Source organism: Fundulus heteroclitus, chromosome 6 (assembly GCF_011125445.2).
Source record: "Fundulus heteroclitus isolate FHET01 chromosome 6, MU-UCD_Fhet_4.1, whole genome shotgun sequence".
In the NCBI taxonomy this organism is placed as follows: domain Eukaryota; kingdom Metazoa; phylum Chordata; class Actinopteri; order Cyprinodontiformes; family Fundulidae; genus Fundulus; species Fundulus heteroclitus.
The window spans coordinates 3,697,646-3,711,646 of NC_046366.1; the positions used below are offsets into that span (position 1 = coordinate 3,697,646).

Consider the following 14,001-nt stretch of genomic DNA (forward strand, 5'->3'; position numbering starts at 1 on the left):
GGTGATGAGGGGCTACACATAGACCTATAGTTGACTTGGTGATTTTTTACATCCAATTTCAGACTATTTTTTTTTTGGGGGGGGGGGGAGACTTAACATGATCTTTAACTCAGATGCATGCTTACCTACAGAAAATAGAGCTACAGCACCTTTCCAGTGCATCCACTATTTAGTGCTTCATGTTTTCCACATTTAGTTACCCTTTAACCAATGATTATACTTTCCCAAAGCTCTACACACTCTTCATAACTTAATTTTTGCAAATGCATAAAAAATAAATGTAGATGAGTACCAAGTGTTTGCATGAAGCTCAGGTAAATCCTGTTTCCAGGACCAAACTTGACGTTTCTGCAGCTTTAGCTGGAGTGGACAATGTGGATTCAGTCTGCCTGAACACATCCTGGCTCATCAACTGAGGCTACGCCTAGTTCTTGTAAATTCTATTGACTTACAGAAAATTAAAACTCATATTTTTAATCTTGTAGAACATTTTAGTACTTCATTTCTTTTCACTCAATACTTGGTTGGGGCTCCTTTAGCATGACTTCCTGCATCAATGCAGCGTGGCATGGAGCCTGTGGTTCTGCTGAGGTGTTCAGGAAGCCCAGGCTGCTTTGGTAGCGGCCTCCAGGTCATCTGCCTTGTTGGATCCAGAGTCTCCTGCCTCTTGAAAATACTGTATAGCTTTCAGGGGGTTCAGGTTAGACCAATCAGTAACACCATGGTCATTGGAGCAGCTTCTGGTACCTTTGTCAGTGTGGGCTGGTACCAAGTCCTGCTAGAAAATCAAATCAGCATCTCTATCAGCAGAGAGGAGCGTGAAGTGCTCTAAAAGGTTCTGGTAGATGACTGAACTTCAGGAAGCCCAGTGGACCAGAACCAGCAGATACCATGGTGCCCCAAACCACCACTGACTGCAAACTTCACTCTGGACTTAAAGCAACGTGGTTCTGTGCCTCTCCACTCTTCCTCCAGACTCTGGGATCTTGGATTTGCAAATGAAATACAAAAATTTCCTCTGAAAAGAGGACATTGAACCAATGGACAGTCCAGTTATTTTTTCCTGCCCATGTGCAGGACTCAGCTCTTGATTTACTGACTCCATTTTCCATCCAACCTGATGGTACTTATGAGGTTTTACTAAAAGGAATCAGCCAAACTGCCCAAAGACAGATGTGCCAAGTTAGTTTATTTCTAATCTAGTTGCACAAAAACAACTCTTCACATTGTCATTATTGGTGTTTAGGGGAAAAATGTAAATCCTCTTGGAATAAGACATGCACGGTTTATCCTTTACATAAACCCTCAAATTGGACTGAAGGGCAGGGATCTAGCAGTTCAACAAAAACCATAAATCAAATATCCAAACTGTTTAAATGCCAGCAGCACGGTGAGGAAATACACTTTCAGACAGACCAGGAACCCAGGAGTAAGAGAAAATATTTATTTCTAAGTTGGAACAGTGAATCCAAGGCCAAACCTGAGGTAAACATTTCTTTCCTGGAACGCCATGTTATCAGAGCCCATTAACTCGTTGCACAAATTTCTAAATCCGCTGCACCAGGGACGGGTAACAGCAGAGCTGGTGAATAGCAATGTTTGTAAGTGCACATGAATACCGAGGACATGCATCCAGTCCGTCGTGATTAAGGGAAGCAGGCAACACAGCGTCTGCTTATCGATGATTGTAGTTAAATAGGATCCTACAGCTGCACTGGGAGAGGACGTGGGTGGGCACTGGGCAGGTCATTTCACGTTATGAAACAGCTTGTGTGCGACCTGAAAACAGAGAAACACAATTAGCACCTTATATGAAGCAAAAAGAGTGCTACACAGCAGCTTCAACATCTGCAGCACATGCAGGTGAAGATGTCTGCATCAGAGATGGAGGAGTGGCTTGTAGCGGTAAATTCAGCTTCTGTCTGATATATGAACCAATAGAGGCAGGTTTAGAACAGGGAGGAGTTTTCACTCAGCAATAAACCCAATTTTAGAACATTTTCAAAGGCCAAAATAATCTAAAGCAGTGGTCCCTGGGGAGGGGGGCATGACTGAAACACAGAAAAACATCACTCTGGGTTAAAAGCCAAAGAGAAAAAGTGTTTTCAGACGAGTTTTAAAGGGTTCTAAGTATTTCAGCTGTTCCTAAGATTGCGCTCTTCTGGACTGATCCGTAAGGATAAAACATCTTAGATAAAACATGTTTGCTTGTGCAGCGTGTGGCGTCCGGTCAGACGGCGAGCTCAACACACCAACAGGTTTCACTCAGGATCGTTCACATGTCAGACGGGAAATCTTGTAAAATCCTCTCAAGATCAAACGTGAGTAAAATAAACATGGACGAACAGGAAGAATAATGCTGATAGTTTGTGGACTGATTTTAATGGATAAAAAAAAAACCTAAAGAGAAAAGGTGTTGGTTGAAGAGGCAGGCGGCCTCTACGCTTGCTGCACTATGAAATGGAGGAGAGTTAAGGTTTTCTCTCCCAGGTTTCCCTCACCTCGCTTTCTGATTGGCTACACGTCACATTCAACAGGCTGCCTGCTAGTTTGTCCTCGGGGGACACCATACACCCTAAGATATCAGGCCAAGACAACCCAACATGTTGATTATCCCTGATTTGAGGACGGAGCGGTCCGGACGATCCACGGCGCGGACCCCATCGCTCTTAACACACCACACAGGGCAGGATAATCTCTTAAGATTATTTTAAGAGACAGAGATAATCGACTCCTTTCAGAAGGGGAAGATCTTGGTGAAAATCGGACTAAAAATCCTGCTGTGTGAACCAGTCGTCACAACCTCCCGTTATCACACCAGACATTTGACTAACAAAAGACAATTCCACCACAACACCCTCCGGTCTGTTCTTAATCTTTTTTAATTAATGGGAGGGTCTACACAACCCTAAATGTGAAATTTCAGATTTTGGTTTCAAACTAATTTAAGTATATTCTAGCATCTAGAGAAAAAACTAAATAAAGAGAACTTAATATTCACAAAAAGTCAACATAAATGGCCACGACAGTCTTATTTTGGAAAGATTAGCTGCCCGTATGTTTCTAGGCTGCTATATTTTCAACATCTTGTTTTAATCACATTTATTTGTGTAGATAACGTGGCTGTCAGAATTTAATTCTAACCATAATTCCGCAGTAACTCAACCCTGTTCTTTAACACTCAATTCAAAGTTCTTTTATTTGAACTAAAAGGTGAAATAGAAAGAATAGTCCTGTGGACTAAACTACGATCAGTTTGAGTGCATTCCTGATTGTCCTGTGGTTTATACTTACACAATGGTCGCGTGCGTGCAGGAAGTCAAAGAGCTCCTCTGTGCACTCCTCCTCAGTGTTGGACCTGGAACTGACTCTGGCCTCACAGATCTCCAGACGCTCCTTGAGGTGCACACAATGTTCGGTCTGCTCACATTTGGCTCGTAATGTTTCCAAGGGGTCCTGAAAGGCACGTGAAATGGAGTTGGAGTACGGTTGGAAGACGTAGATAGGAATCCTAAATTCTTTGTGCTTTCTATGCTCCGTGGCAAAACCAGTGAAGCACGGAGCGTTAACCCCAACCCAGAAACGTTTAATAGAGCTTTGTGTTGAGTTGGCATGAGGTTATGGGTAACTGCACAACAGGACCACCACCTAACACTGTGAAATGACGTGTGTGCGGCTACCTTCACATCCCATTTGGTCCCAACTTTGGGCCTAGGCCTGTCACAATAACAAATTGGCTAGATGATAAATTGTTCAAAATATTATCGTGATAAACCATAATGTTCTCATCGTCAACAAAGCCCACCTGCTTACAGGTGCCACGGCGGCGATGTAGATCAGTGTATCCACGTCCCCCGTCAGTGGTCATAATGTTATGTTTAGATACGTTGTCAGAAATCTATGGTTTGGCAAAGTATTGAATGTTGTGAAGCTTATGGGATGAAGCTCTTAGGATCTATTTTGTGGTAGATGGGCTCAGGTTGCTATGATGACATCAAACACTGTCATGTGTACAGTACGAATTGTTTATATATTGGGAATTATGCCAAGGTTCTAGAAAACACGGATGTACTAAAATAAAAAGAGAACAAAAAAAATCTCAGGCTCAAGTATATATTGAAAGCAAACGTGGGTGGGGGAAAAACGCTAAAGCTCCCATCAGCATCGTGTTTCTGTCCCTGTTCTACAGCTGTTTGCTGCAACATCTGGACATTTTATTCCCCCTCCAACAGTGTCCGTCTTCTTCTAGGGCTTATGGCCACTTACCACCATGTCTTCCTCTTCTTCTTCCTCCTCTTCCTCCTCCTCTGCAGGAGCATCCTCCTCCTGATCGGCGGCAAGAAGAACAACTCCAGTTAGTTTAAAATAAGATAAACCCCAATCCAAGAACTCAGGGTGAAGTAACGCGGAGGTCTAAAAAAAAAAGATCCTTGGTGGCTATCTTCTATCATTTGCTCTTTCTACAACAGAATAAAGCGAAATAAAAACCAGACAAAATCGCAGGTATCGTTATTCTAGGTATAGTTATGTTACAGTTTCGTCGTGTTTAAAGGCTGACCCTTCGCTCCTATGGTCCACCACAGAATAAGCAGCTATTAGGTAACACGACCTGCTAGTGCTACGCTACTTCCATATGACTTCTGCCCACAGATGTTTTGATATTTTCTCTACCTCTTCGTCGGGGTCTCCGTACGTGAGCATTTTCCTCTCGAAAACCATCTCTGCTCGTTTGAAACCAGCCACCGGGTCAGCTAGCCGAAGCCAAGGTGTGCGCTAATGTCCCTGCTCGAGGACGCGAGGTCGGTCACTCACCGGGAAACGACTAGAACGCGTTTTCCGGTTGGAGTTTCCTATTGGCTCAAATGTTTCATCGACGTTTACTTTGTCCAATCAGACGCAGAGTTGTTTTGCGTAAGACCCAGCCGAATGAAAATGTGCGCGCGGAACCGTTTTGCGGCGGATGCGGAAGAAAAGTCGGACGGAAAACGTTGTTGCACGGCGTGATGGCGCTGTTCCTCGAGACCTCCAGAGTGTTAGTGAGGAGTGTTAAAGACCTGAGACCCCTGACGGCAAAACGACACCGAGTGAAAGGGAAATGGGTAGGTAGCAGACACATGACAGAGCTTTTAATGCTCGCTTTGTGAGAAAACCGGTGTTTTAATTTCATGGGGCGCGAGTCCTTGGGTCCGCACCATTTAACACCCGGCGAAGCGTGGACCGGGCAGACGGAGTTTGTACAGTGGGACGCACCATGTTCAGATGCACCGGTGTGAGCGGCGGAAAATCATCTCACATTTGACTGGCATTACAAAAACAGCTATTAGGGGAGACGGAAAAAAGTCTCTAATATGAATAAAGTCAGTGAATATTCAAAATGTGTGTGCAAAATATCAGGTGATTTCTCTTTTTTCAATTTTGCCATCTGCGGGTAGGGTCAGCATAAGACCATCTTATAAGAACATCAGCAGAATACATCTTACTGATGCCTACATGTTTAAAAGAAATAAGTGAAAAAGTATTTTTTTCAACACAGACTCCTCTCCTGACTGTTGTGATAGAGCCAGTTCAATTAGTCTCAGAATAATTGAAAACACACAATACAGGCTTTATATTTCTGTAACATTTTCTTTTCTTTATCTTAATTAGGAAGTCACATTAGAGTCAAACAGATCAGTAAGTTGGGTTGTGATGTAAAGTTAAGGATTGTTACAAAGCTTTGAATCTTCTTTGCTCTCCGACAGGCTGCCACACTCCCCAAACACCCTCCCACCAGGCTGGCTCTGCAGCATTTTGATGCCACCTACGGCGCCCAGCTGGGGCCGCTGTGGCCCTCAGTCCGGGTGGCCCTGCTGTCAGAAAGAAAGTACGGCGCCCTGTTCAATAATTTCTCCCATAACCCACATCTGGAAGAACTCGTAGCTCAGGGATGCAGAGACTTTATTAGCGATGGAGCGGGTAAGTGTGCGTTTATATCCAGCGGTCCCAGTGACACCGGACAAGGAGTCTTTAAAACATAAAGAAATGATTTCATTTTAGATAAAAGCCTCATCTTAGCTCTCCAAATGAATCTCAAAATGTTTCAGGCTCAGAACCCAACATCTGTGTCCCTGCGGACGCTGTTGGTGGCTCCAGTCTAAGGCTAACTGCGCATTCTTCGTCTTTCCTGCAGCCGAGGCGTCCTCCCAGCCCGACTCCAGCGGCGTGTCCACGGCGACTGCTGGTGTTGGTAGTCAGCAGCAGCCTCCTCCACGGCTCAGTCCTAACATAAAGTGCTTCGTTTTTCCAAGAGGAGACGTCACGCGGTTCAAGCCTGCGAGGTGAGCGGAGGTCTGGAACCAAAATCATGGGTTATCAGTGTTCCAGTAAAGCGTTGTTTGAATCCTCGCTCTCTCCTGTCTCCTGAAGACCCGACAAGTTTGGCCTGTTGACTTACTACCTGATGGACGCAGCGTCAGTATTGCCTTGTCTTGCGCTGGACGTTCAGAAGAGTCACGCGGTTCTTGATCTCTGCGCTGCCCCCGGCGGGAAGAGCCTGGCTTTACTCCAGACTCAGTCAGTCAGTGAGTGGGCTCCTCCTAACGGATCCGTCCTGCCGGTTCGTCCCCCAGCTCCTCTGCTAACTCCCCGTCGTGTCGCTTCAATGTCGCAGGGTTTCTGTGCCTCAATGACTCGTCGGCGTCCCGAACGTCTCGATTGAAGAGGGTTCTGCACGGCTACGTTCCCAAAGAGCTTCTGACCGACGACCAGCTGCGCGTCACCTCGTTGGACGGCACCATGTGGGGGGAGGTGGAAAGGAACTCTTTCGACAGAGTAAGCTGATGTCACACAATCGTGTTCATCCGGTGGCACCAATCCCTAATAAGGGCTTCACTACGCTTTTGTTTCTGTGTTCAGGTACTTGTTGACGTTCCCTGCACCACAGACAGACATTCCCTCATGGAGGACGACAACAACATATTCAGCCGGAGCCGGGTCGGGGAAAGGCGGAGCCTACCGCAGCTGCAGGTGGAGCTTCTGCTGTAAGAGTGCCGGCAGCACCAAACCAGACCACACACTGGACACAGCCACTGATGATTAAATCCTAAATATACGATTATAATGTCACATGTGTTAAGGTTCCTTAAAGGTACAGTGGGCCGTTTTTCTGACACGTAGATAAGAAATGCCAAAGTCCCTCATTGAATAACTGCACATGTTCAAAACCTTCTTACCTGCTCTTCCTCTCCTCTGGGGGATCGTGTGAAAAAATCCAAAATCCAATCTGGTCTTCACTGCAAAAACAGAACTAAAAATAAGTAATATTTTCTTTAAATGAGTGTTTTGGTCCTTGATTTGAGCAGGTAAATAAGATGATTTGCCAATGGAATAAGATTTTTGCACTTAAAATAGGAACAAGTCATCTCCATCATCTTATTTCAAGTGCAGGATGTCTAATTATCTTATTTTAGGGGTAAAGATACTCATTCCATTGGGAGATAATCTTATCTACTGGCTCAAATCAAGGACGAATACACTAACTTTAAGAACATTTTATTTGTTTTTAGATCCGTTTTTGCAATGTTGTTTCTTTCTTCTGAGGCCTTCTTCTTCTTCTTCTTCCAGCACTTTGAATCGTCCGGTTACTGAAAAGTGCTTTATAAATAAACTGGCCTTGCCTCTTCTTCTCATAAACTTATAAGACGGCTTGATTCTTGCAACTCTCAGCCGTTTTCAAACAGCGAGAGCAGCGGAGCTACAAAGAACGGCTAACACCGAGGCTCACAGGATACATAAACACTAGAAGTGCACAGCCAGAGGAAACTAACAAGGAACGAGCGCACGTTGGCGTTAGGTGAGCACGTCACAATGACTGGCAGATGAACCCCATCCCAGTCCCCTATAACACTATGAATGTAGTCAATCATATGTTATCCCAGCTAGCTTCAGATACTAATCATCAGGAATGCTTCGCCAGCGGTCTTGAAGCAGTTTCTAGCTGGATTTGTCCATAAATAATGATCAAATTTACTTTAAACATACAGTCATGAAAAGATATGTCTGCATCGCTGGTAAAAATGTTTAAAAAGCCTAAAATAAATTAATCTGTATTCCAGTAGCATAATATTACAGTGAAAGATTTAGTGAAATTCAACCTAATTTGAGTAGGTTAGGACAAGAAGAAGAAATCTGCAGTGGCATGGAATCGCTACACCTAGAACTCCTTTTAAAATAAAGGCTGTGGAGGCATTTTTTATTTATATGGAAAGAAAGGATGAAAATGTGGGAAAGAACCTCCTGCCCACTGGTGGGTATGGTGGAGGATCTGTGACGCTGTGGGACAGATTTGCTTCTAAAGCTGTTGGGAACCTTGTCAGAGTGCATGACGTCATGAACTCTTTGAACTACCAAGACATTAAAATAGTCCGATGAACTCTACCAGTGAACAGAAAATGGCTGATCACGGGGCTTTTCAGCAGGACATCAATCATTGGCTCCATGTGATTTTACTTCATACTAACTCTGTTCTAATAAAAAGCTGCTGCCACAGGGTAGAGCAAGCACCCATGCCTCTGACCACCTCACATAAGGCACATGTCAACTGATGAAACTTATTTATGAGGGGGAGGACTCCATAAATTTTTCTCTCCCTCTTTCTCTTAAACCCAAATTCATGCCTTTGTTGTGTTTACCTGTAGTCTGAATTATAACAGTGTAGATTTTAGGATCATCTGGCTGCAACAAAGCAAGGAAACAGTTTGTAAAGAGGACCAGGGCTAAGATGATCTGCCGCCATCCTTCTAAACCAGCTTGTCATGGAAACCCAATGACCTGATTGATATTTCAGGTTAAGAAGCTGGAAGAGAAAAATTGGTCTCCAGAGATAGATCCTGCTGGTGTTCACATGCTGCAGTCACTGACAATGATCGTCTGAATACTGGCCGTTCACCCCGCCATGCAGGCTCCCGCACAACCGCCCACAGTCCCGTTTATTTTTTTAGCCTGGCATGATGATGATGATGATGATGATGATGATGATGATGATGATGATATTTAATAATAATGATGATAATAATAATAATAATAATAATAATAATAATCAGGTAACCTCAGTTATGTGTGTCAAAAAACAAAAAAGTTCACTAATCCAGACAGGCTCCAATTTATGAGTAGACCAAAAGCAATATTGAAAAAATGTCTCTTAGTTGATTTGAAGTAAAGTCAAACAACTTGGAGGCAGTCTTCTTTCTTCCCTTTCCACAGGATTTTCACCAGTACCACATGGAGGTAGACCCACAGCATGATACTACCACCAGGATTTAACACTGATGGACCGTTAAGGGTTTTAAAGCCTTGCATTGACTCAAACGTTCTTCTCATCAATCTTTGTCTCATCTGGCCACCAAACATCTCTCCAGAAGATATTTGACTTGTCCAAGCGAGCAGCTTGAATGCGTTGATTGTCAGAGTAGCAGCTTCTTTCTTGGTCTTCTCACATAGTACAACCAGCTGTTATTACTTTTTCACTCTGAGCCAGGTTGGTCTGAAACATTTAAATAGGGCAAACAGCAAAAACAGAAGAAGTCAGTAAAGAGGCGGATCCACAGCAATGAATTCAAAGCACTGATGGTGTTTAAAGTGTTTACCATGTTTAGTAATATGGGGAAATGCCTGAATAGATACCAAACCTATCCATAAACTGTGGTCGATCAGTACTGGTCATACCCAACAGACGGAGGGCGTAGAGTTAATGTGTTCATTCATGCATTTCCCATCAGCCCTGTCAGCTAATTGTAACCAAAGTGCCCATCTCCTGTGTAGAGCGGGAATCCTCGCTGCTTGTCCTGGAGGGGAGATCGTGTATTCCACCTGCACCCTCTCTCTCAACCAGAACCTGGGTGTGGTTGAACAAGCTATTCAGCTAGCTGAGGAGAACCACGGCATCCAGCTTCAGGTCAGCGCAACAATCAGACGCCTTCATGTAGATGGAAGCAGAGGACGTTGTGGAAGATGGACTAACTCATTACCCCAAACGTTAATGCAGTTTGTTAATGTTAATGTTTGCTTTCTTCCTTTTCTCCTATATCATGATGCAGGTTGTCAGTCTCCAACCTCTGGTGCAGATGTTTGGCAACACTTTTCACTTTGCTCCTGACCTCCACCTGGGTGAGATGGTCATCCCGCACTTAGCTGCTAACTTTGGACCCATTTACCTGTGCAAGCTGAGGAGAGTCACGTAAACTGTGCTTTGTGGGAATGAAATGCAAAACAGACAATTCCACATGTTCCTGGTGTGCACCGGGAAGACAGTCATTGGCAGACCTGGTGGATAGCATCTGCAGTGCTCTTTTTCTCCTGTAGAGGTCCACAGTGACTAAGGCACACGGTGTCTTCTTTATTCTGTGGCCACCAGAGGGCGCTAATGTGTGCATCTGGGTTAGAAGATCTCAGGACGCCTGTCCTCCTGGACTGTCAGGAAACACATTTGCATCAGCGTCTGACTCCTCAGCGAAGACACTTCTGTCCTCTGGTTATTCGTCAGGAATGATGGCTTTGCCTCATAATGCTGCATGTTTCTCCATGGAAGGAGAAGATAATGAAAAGGCAGGCGAACTTATTTGACCATTTAGCTTCTCACATCTGAATCTGCGCAACTTCCATTACTCCAGCCAGGCTGATTCCATTTTGCATCAGCATCAGTCAGAGGTGAAGCGCTTCCTCTCATCACTGCCTAATGTGAGCGTGCAGGGGCCTCTGCTGCCATCAAACCGCCGATGACCCTGGGTGCTGTCCTGGCCAGGCAATGTAGCGTGAAAAAGGTGCGCGTGTCTGTGTGTGAGAGAATATACATCTAATACTGTATATTTGTGTGTCAGATGAATCCACATCCCATTGTCGTTAAGCTGCTCCGCATGCAGGGACGGGTGGCAGCCATGCGGCTCCCAGATGAACATTAAAGAGGCAGCAGAGAGCTAAAATGGGACAGCTCGCCCTCTCTTGCCCCGCCGCTTTTTTATTCCACAGATGAGTGCAGATAATTTTCTGTGCGATTGTGAGTGATTACTGTATTACTGTGGCAAAAGGGGGATGTACCGGGGAATGCAGAGGGAATTAATGACACATAAAAACTATTTTTGTACCGACTGCGTTCGTCCCCAGGCCCTTGGATGGCTCCTCGCACATCTTGTGATTACCTAAACGTATTGTAAATATGTGTTTCCGATGGGCTCCTCCATAAATTTACATGTTTTAGCACTCAGGAGATGGCAGACTGTTAGAGATGAGTTACTCTCTATTCTGGCTGTCTGAAGACTCGTCTGGCTGCCTGCTTTATTATTGAATTAACCAATGAAGCGCTGTGCATTTGTGTCCATGTGTGTAAGCCTGTGTTAGCGAGACATGCTGTGTATTAAAAAGATGAATATTATGGATTTAACTGCGCAGCCTTGCTTCTGTTATGTTTTCAAATACGATGCTCTCAATAAACATGTAAAACACCCTGATAGTCTGTTTTCATGGAAACAGGCATGGTATGACAGATCTACAGCCAAGTTATGGCACATTATGACTTAACTTTAGAACGGTAAAGCTGAGCTCCCAGGGTGGTCTGCTAAGCAGTTTAATGATTTCAATCATTCAGCAGGATCAGAAAGGTACTGGAACACGTGTCTGGAGTTTGTGCATTCAAGGCAGCGCAGTGTTGCTGCTTGAAGCTCGAAGGTTAAGTATTGGCAGCTGGAGAGAAGATTTCCGCTGTTGGGGGTTAACGGTTTCACACGCTGAGCCCAGCAGGATGAACAGTCATGGCAAACTAAACTGCAAGAACGCCGTGTCTGTTTACCGAGCGAAAAACCAAGGCAGAATGGAGAGAAGTTCATCCTCCCTGGTCTCATGGAATTTAACATGAACTGCACACACCTGGTTAAGGGGGAGCGGTGGCCTAGCTGTTAAAAAGCTGGACGGTTCAAACCCCTTAAACCGTCACTCTGGGTCCCTGAGCAAGACCCTCATCCCCAGAATGCTCCCTGGGCGCTGCACAGTGGCAGCCCACTGCTCCGTAAGGGATGGGGTAAGTGCAGAGGAATCTGTTACACTGACAAAGCTAATTATTACAATTATTATTAATGGAGCTAATTAACTAATCATCAGTGGCGTCGCGATTACCTCTACAAAAGCAGGAGTTTTGGCATTTTGCTGCACCTAAGCATGCTGATGTGTGGTAACGCCATGCTAAGGGGGACATGCCATCTGTAATAACCTGGCCAGGGTTGGAAGGTCATGTCTAAAAACAATGAAATCTATGTTTCTACTGTAAGAAATATTCACATGTTGAACTTAAGACAGTTTTCCTAAATTTCTTCTGTCTGTTGTCTTACAGTAGCTGTCCTAGCAAATTTACTCCAAGCTGCATCTGCAGTGTGAACACAGAGTAGTTGCAGAAGTCTCCAGCGTTGTGTCGCAGACTCTGCTGGCCTCAGCATGTTAAAAGTTAAACCCAGAACTGTTAGAAAAACATTAAAACTTATAACTTGTTTAGATGGGCTGCCAAGAGACAGTCCCTTCTCACTAAACAGGATATAGGACCACAGTATAGGTTAGTTAAGGTGCACCTGGAAAATAGACTTGTGTAACATGTTTGTACTAGGGCCATGTTATAAAAATCCATTTTCCCATTCTGAATCGATTCTCATATTAATTCTTGAGGATGGATTCATATAACCAAAGATTGATTGTTAAAAAATGCGTTTTCCACTGTGAATTTAAATGTGTGACTCACACTCCACTAAGGGAAGTGAATTTTTAAAGTCTTATTTTTTAATAATGCACCAGGTTAGGGTCCAGCAGCTGCAGATATCTCAGGCATCCTCTGTTTTCCACCCTGGATCTGTTTGGGCATTCTGCCCCACAGCATGTTTATGAAAGCAACCGTCTCAACATTCACTAAGAGGCTTCCACCATTACCTACAATTACTTTATTAATTTACTGTTGAATGTTATTATACACTCAACAAAAATATAAATGCAACACTTTTGGTTTTTGCTCCCATTTTTCATGAGATGAACTCAAAGATCTAAAACGTTTTCCACATACATAATATCACCATTTCCCTCAAATATTGTTCACAAACCAGTCTAAATCTGTGACAGTGAGCACTTCTCCTCTGCTGAGATAATCCATCCCACCTCACAGGTGTGCCATATCAAGATGCTGATTAGACCCCATGATTAGTGCACAGGGGTGCCTTAGACTGCCTACAATAAAAGGCCACTCTGAAAGGTGCAGTTTTATCACACAGCACAATGCAACAGATGTCGCAAGATTTGAGGGAGCGTGCAATTGATATGCTGACAGCAGGAATGTCAACCAGAGCTGTTGCTCGTGTATTGAATATTCATTTCTCTACCATAAGCCGTCTCCAAAGGCGTTTCAGAGAATTTGGCAGTACATCCAACCAGCCTCACAACCGCAGACCATGTGTAACCACACCAGCCCAGGATCTCCACATCCAGCATGTTCACCTCCAAGATCGTCTGAGACCAGCCACTCTGACAGCTGCTGAAACTGTTGGTTTACATAACCAAAGAATTTCTGCACAAACCGTCTCAGGGAAGCTAATCTGCATGCTCGTCGTCCTCATCGGAGTCTCCACCTGACAGTTCGTCGTTGTAACCGACTTGACTGGGCAAATGCTCACATTCGCTGGCGTCTGGCACGTTGGAAAGGTGTTCACTTCATTGATGACTCCCGGTTTACACTGTTCAGGGCAGATGGCAGACAGCGTGTGTGGCGCTGAAAAGATGCAATCCAATTTAGGATCAGATCGAAGAGAATTAAGTCTAAAGTTTGAGAATCAGAATTGAATCAATTCTTGACATTTGAATCAATACTCAGCCCTAATTGTTGCAAAAGAAACCAAAGTACTGATGTTGGGCCTTAAGTCCCAGCGCCAAGCTGTCGACAGGTACGTCTAAGAAAATCCCACACAATGTTTTCCAGAGTCCCGGGAACTAGAATATTTGGGT

General features: G+C 44.3%; 2 protein-coding genes across 2 annotated transcripts; one reads left to right on the forward strand and one right to left on the reverse strand.

The window, feature by feature from the left end:
• Nucleotides 1–1,423: 1,423 nt before the first annotated feature.
• Nucleotides 1,424–4,835, reverse strand: LOC105919243 (cytochrome b-c1 complex subunit 6, mitochondrial). The gene is made up of 4 exons (XM_036137882.1): nt 4,672–4,835; nt 4,267–4,326; nt 3,295–3,456; nt 1,424–1,779 (listed from the first exon to the last, which is right to left on the reverse strand). Exons 1-4 carry the CDS (start codon nt 4,717–4,719, stop codon nt 1,747–1,749), a joined length of 303 nt encoding a protein of 100 aa, XP_035993775.1. The 5' UTR covers nt 4,720–4,835; the 3' UTR covers nt 1,424–1,746.
• A 106-nt stretch (nt 4,836–4,941) lies between these two features.
• Nucleotides 4,942–11,477, forward strand: nsun4 (NOP2/Sun RNA methyltransferase 4). Its single transcript, XM_021311688.2, has 8 exons — nt 4,942–5,099; nt 5,742–5,955; nt 6,170–6,317; nt 6,406–6,560; nt 6,650–6,810; nt 6,895–7,019; nt 9,799–9,931; nt 10,074–11,477. Exons 1-8 carry the CDS (start codon nt 5,004–5,006, stop codon nt 10,215–10,217), a joined length of 1,176 nt encoding a protein of 391 aa, XP_021167363.2. The 5' UTR covers nt 4,942–5,003; the 3' UTR covers nt 10,218–11,477.
• Nucleotides 11,478–14,001: the final 2,524 nt, after the last annotated feature.

What these genes read in the sequence shown, in the direction of transcription:
- nsun4 (XM_021311688.2), top strand. Translation starts at nt 5,004, where the DNA reads ATGGCGCTGTTCCTCGAGACCTCCAGAGTGTTAGTGAGGAGTGTTAAA. An exon ending in ACCGAGTGAAAGGGAAATGG is followed by an intron (nt 5,100 to 5,741) that starts GTAGGTAGCAGA and finishes GCTCTCCGACAG; the next exon opens with GCTGCCACACTCCCCAAACA. An exon ending in ACTCCAGACTCAGTCAGTCA is followed by an intron (nt 6,561 to 6,649) that starts GTGAGTGGGCTC and finishes TCAATGTCGCAG; the next exon opens with GGTTTCTGTGCCTCAATGAC.
- LOC105919243 (XM_036137882.1), bottom strand. Translation starts at nt 4,719, where the DNA reads ATGGTTTTCGAGAGGAAAATGCTCACGTACGGAGACCCCGACGAAGAG. An exon ending in AAGAAGAGGAAGACATGGTG is followed by an intron (nt 3,457 to 4,266) that starts GTAAGTGGCCAT and finishes CGTGCCTTTCAG; the next exon opens with GACCCCTTGGAAACATTACG. An exon ending in TGCACGCACGCGACCATTGT is followed by an intron (nt 1,780 to 3,294) that starts GTAAGTATAAAC and finishes CTCTGTTTTCAG; the next exon opens with GTCGCACACAAGCTGTTTCA.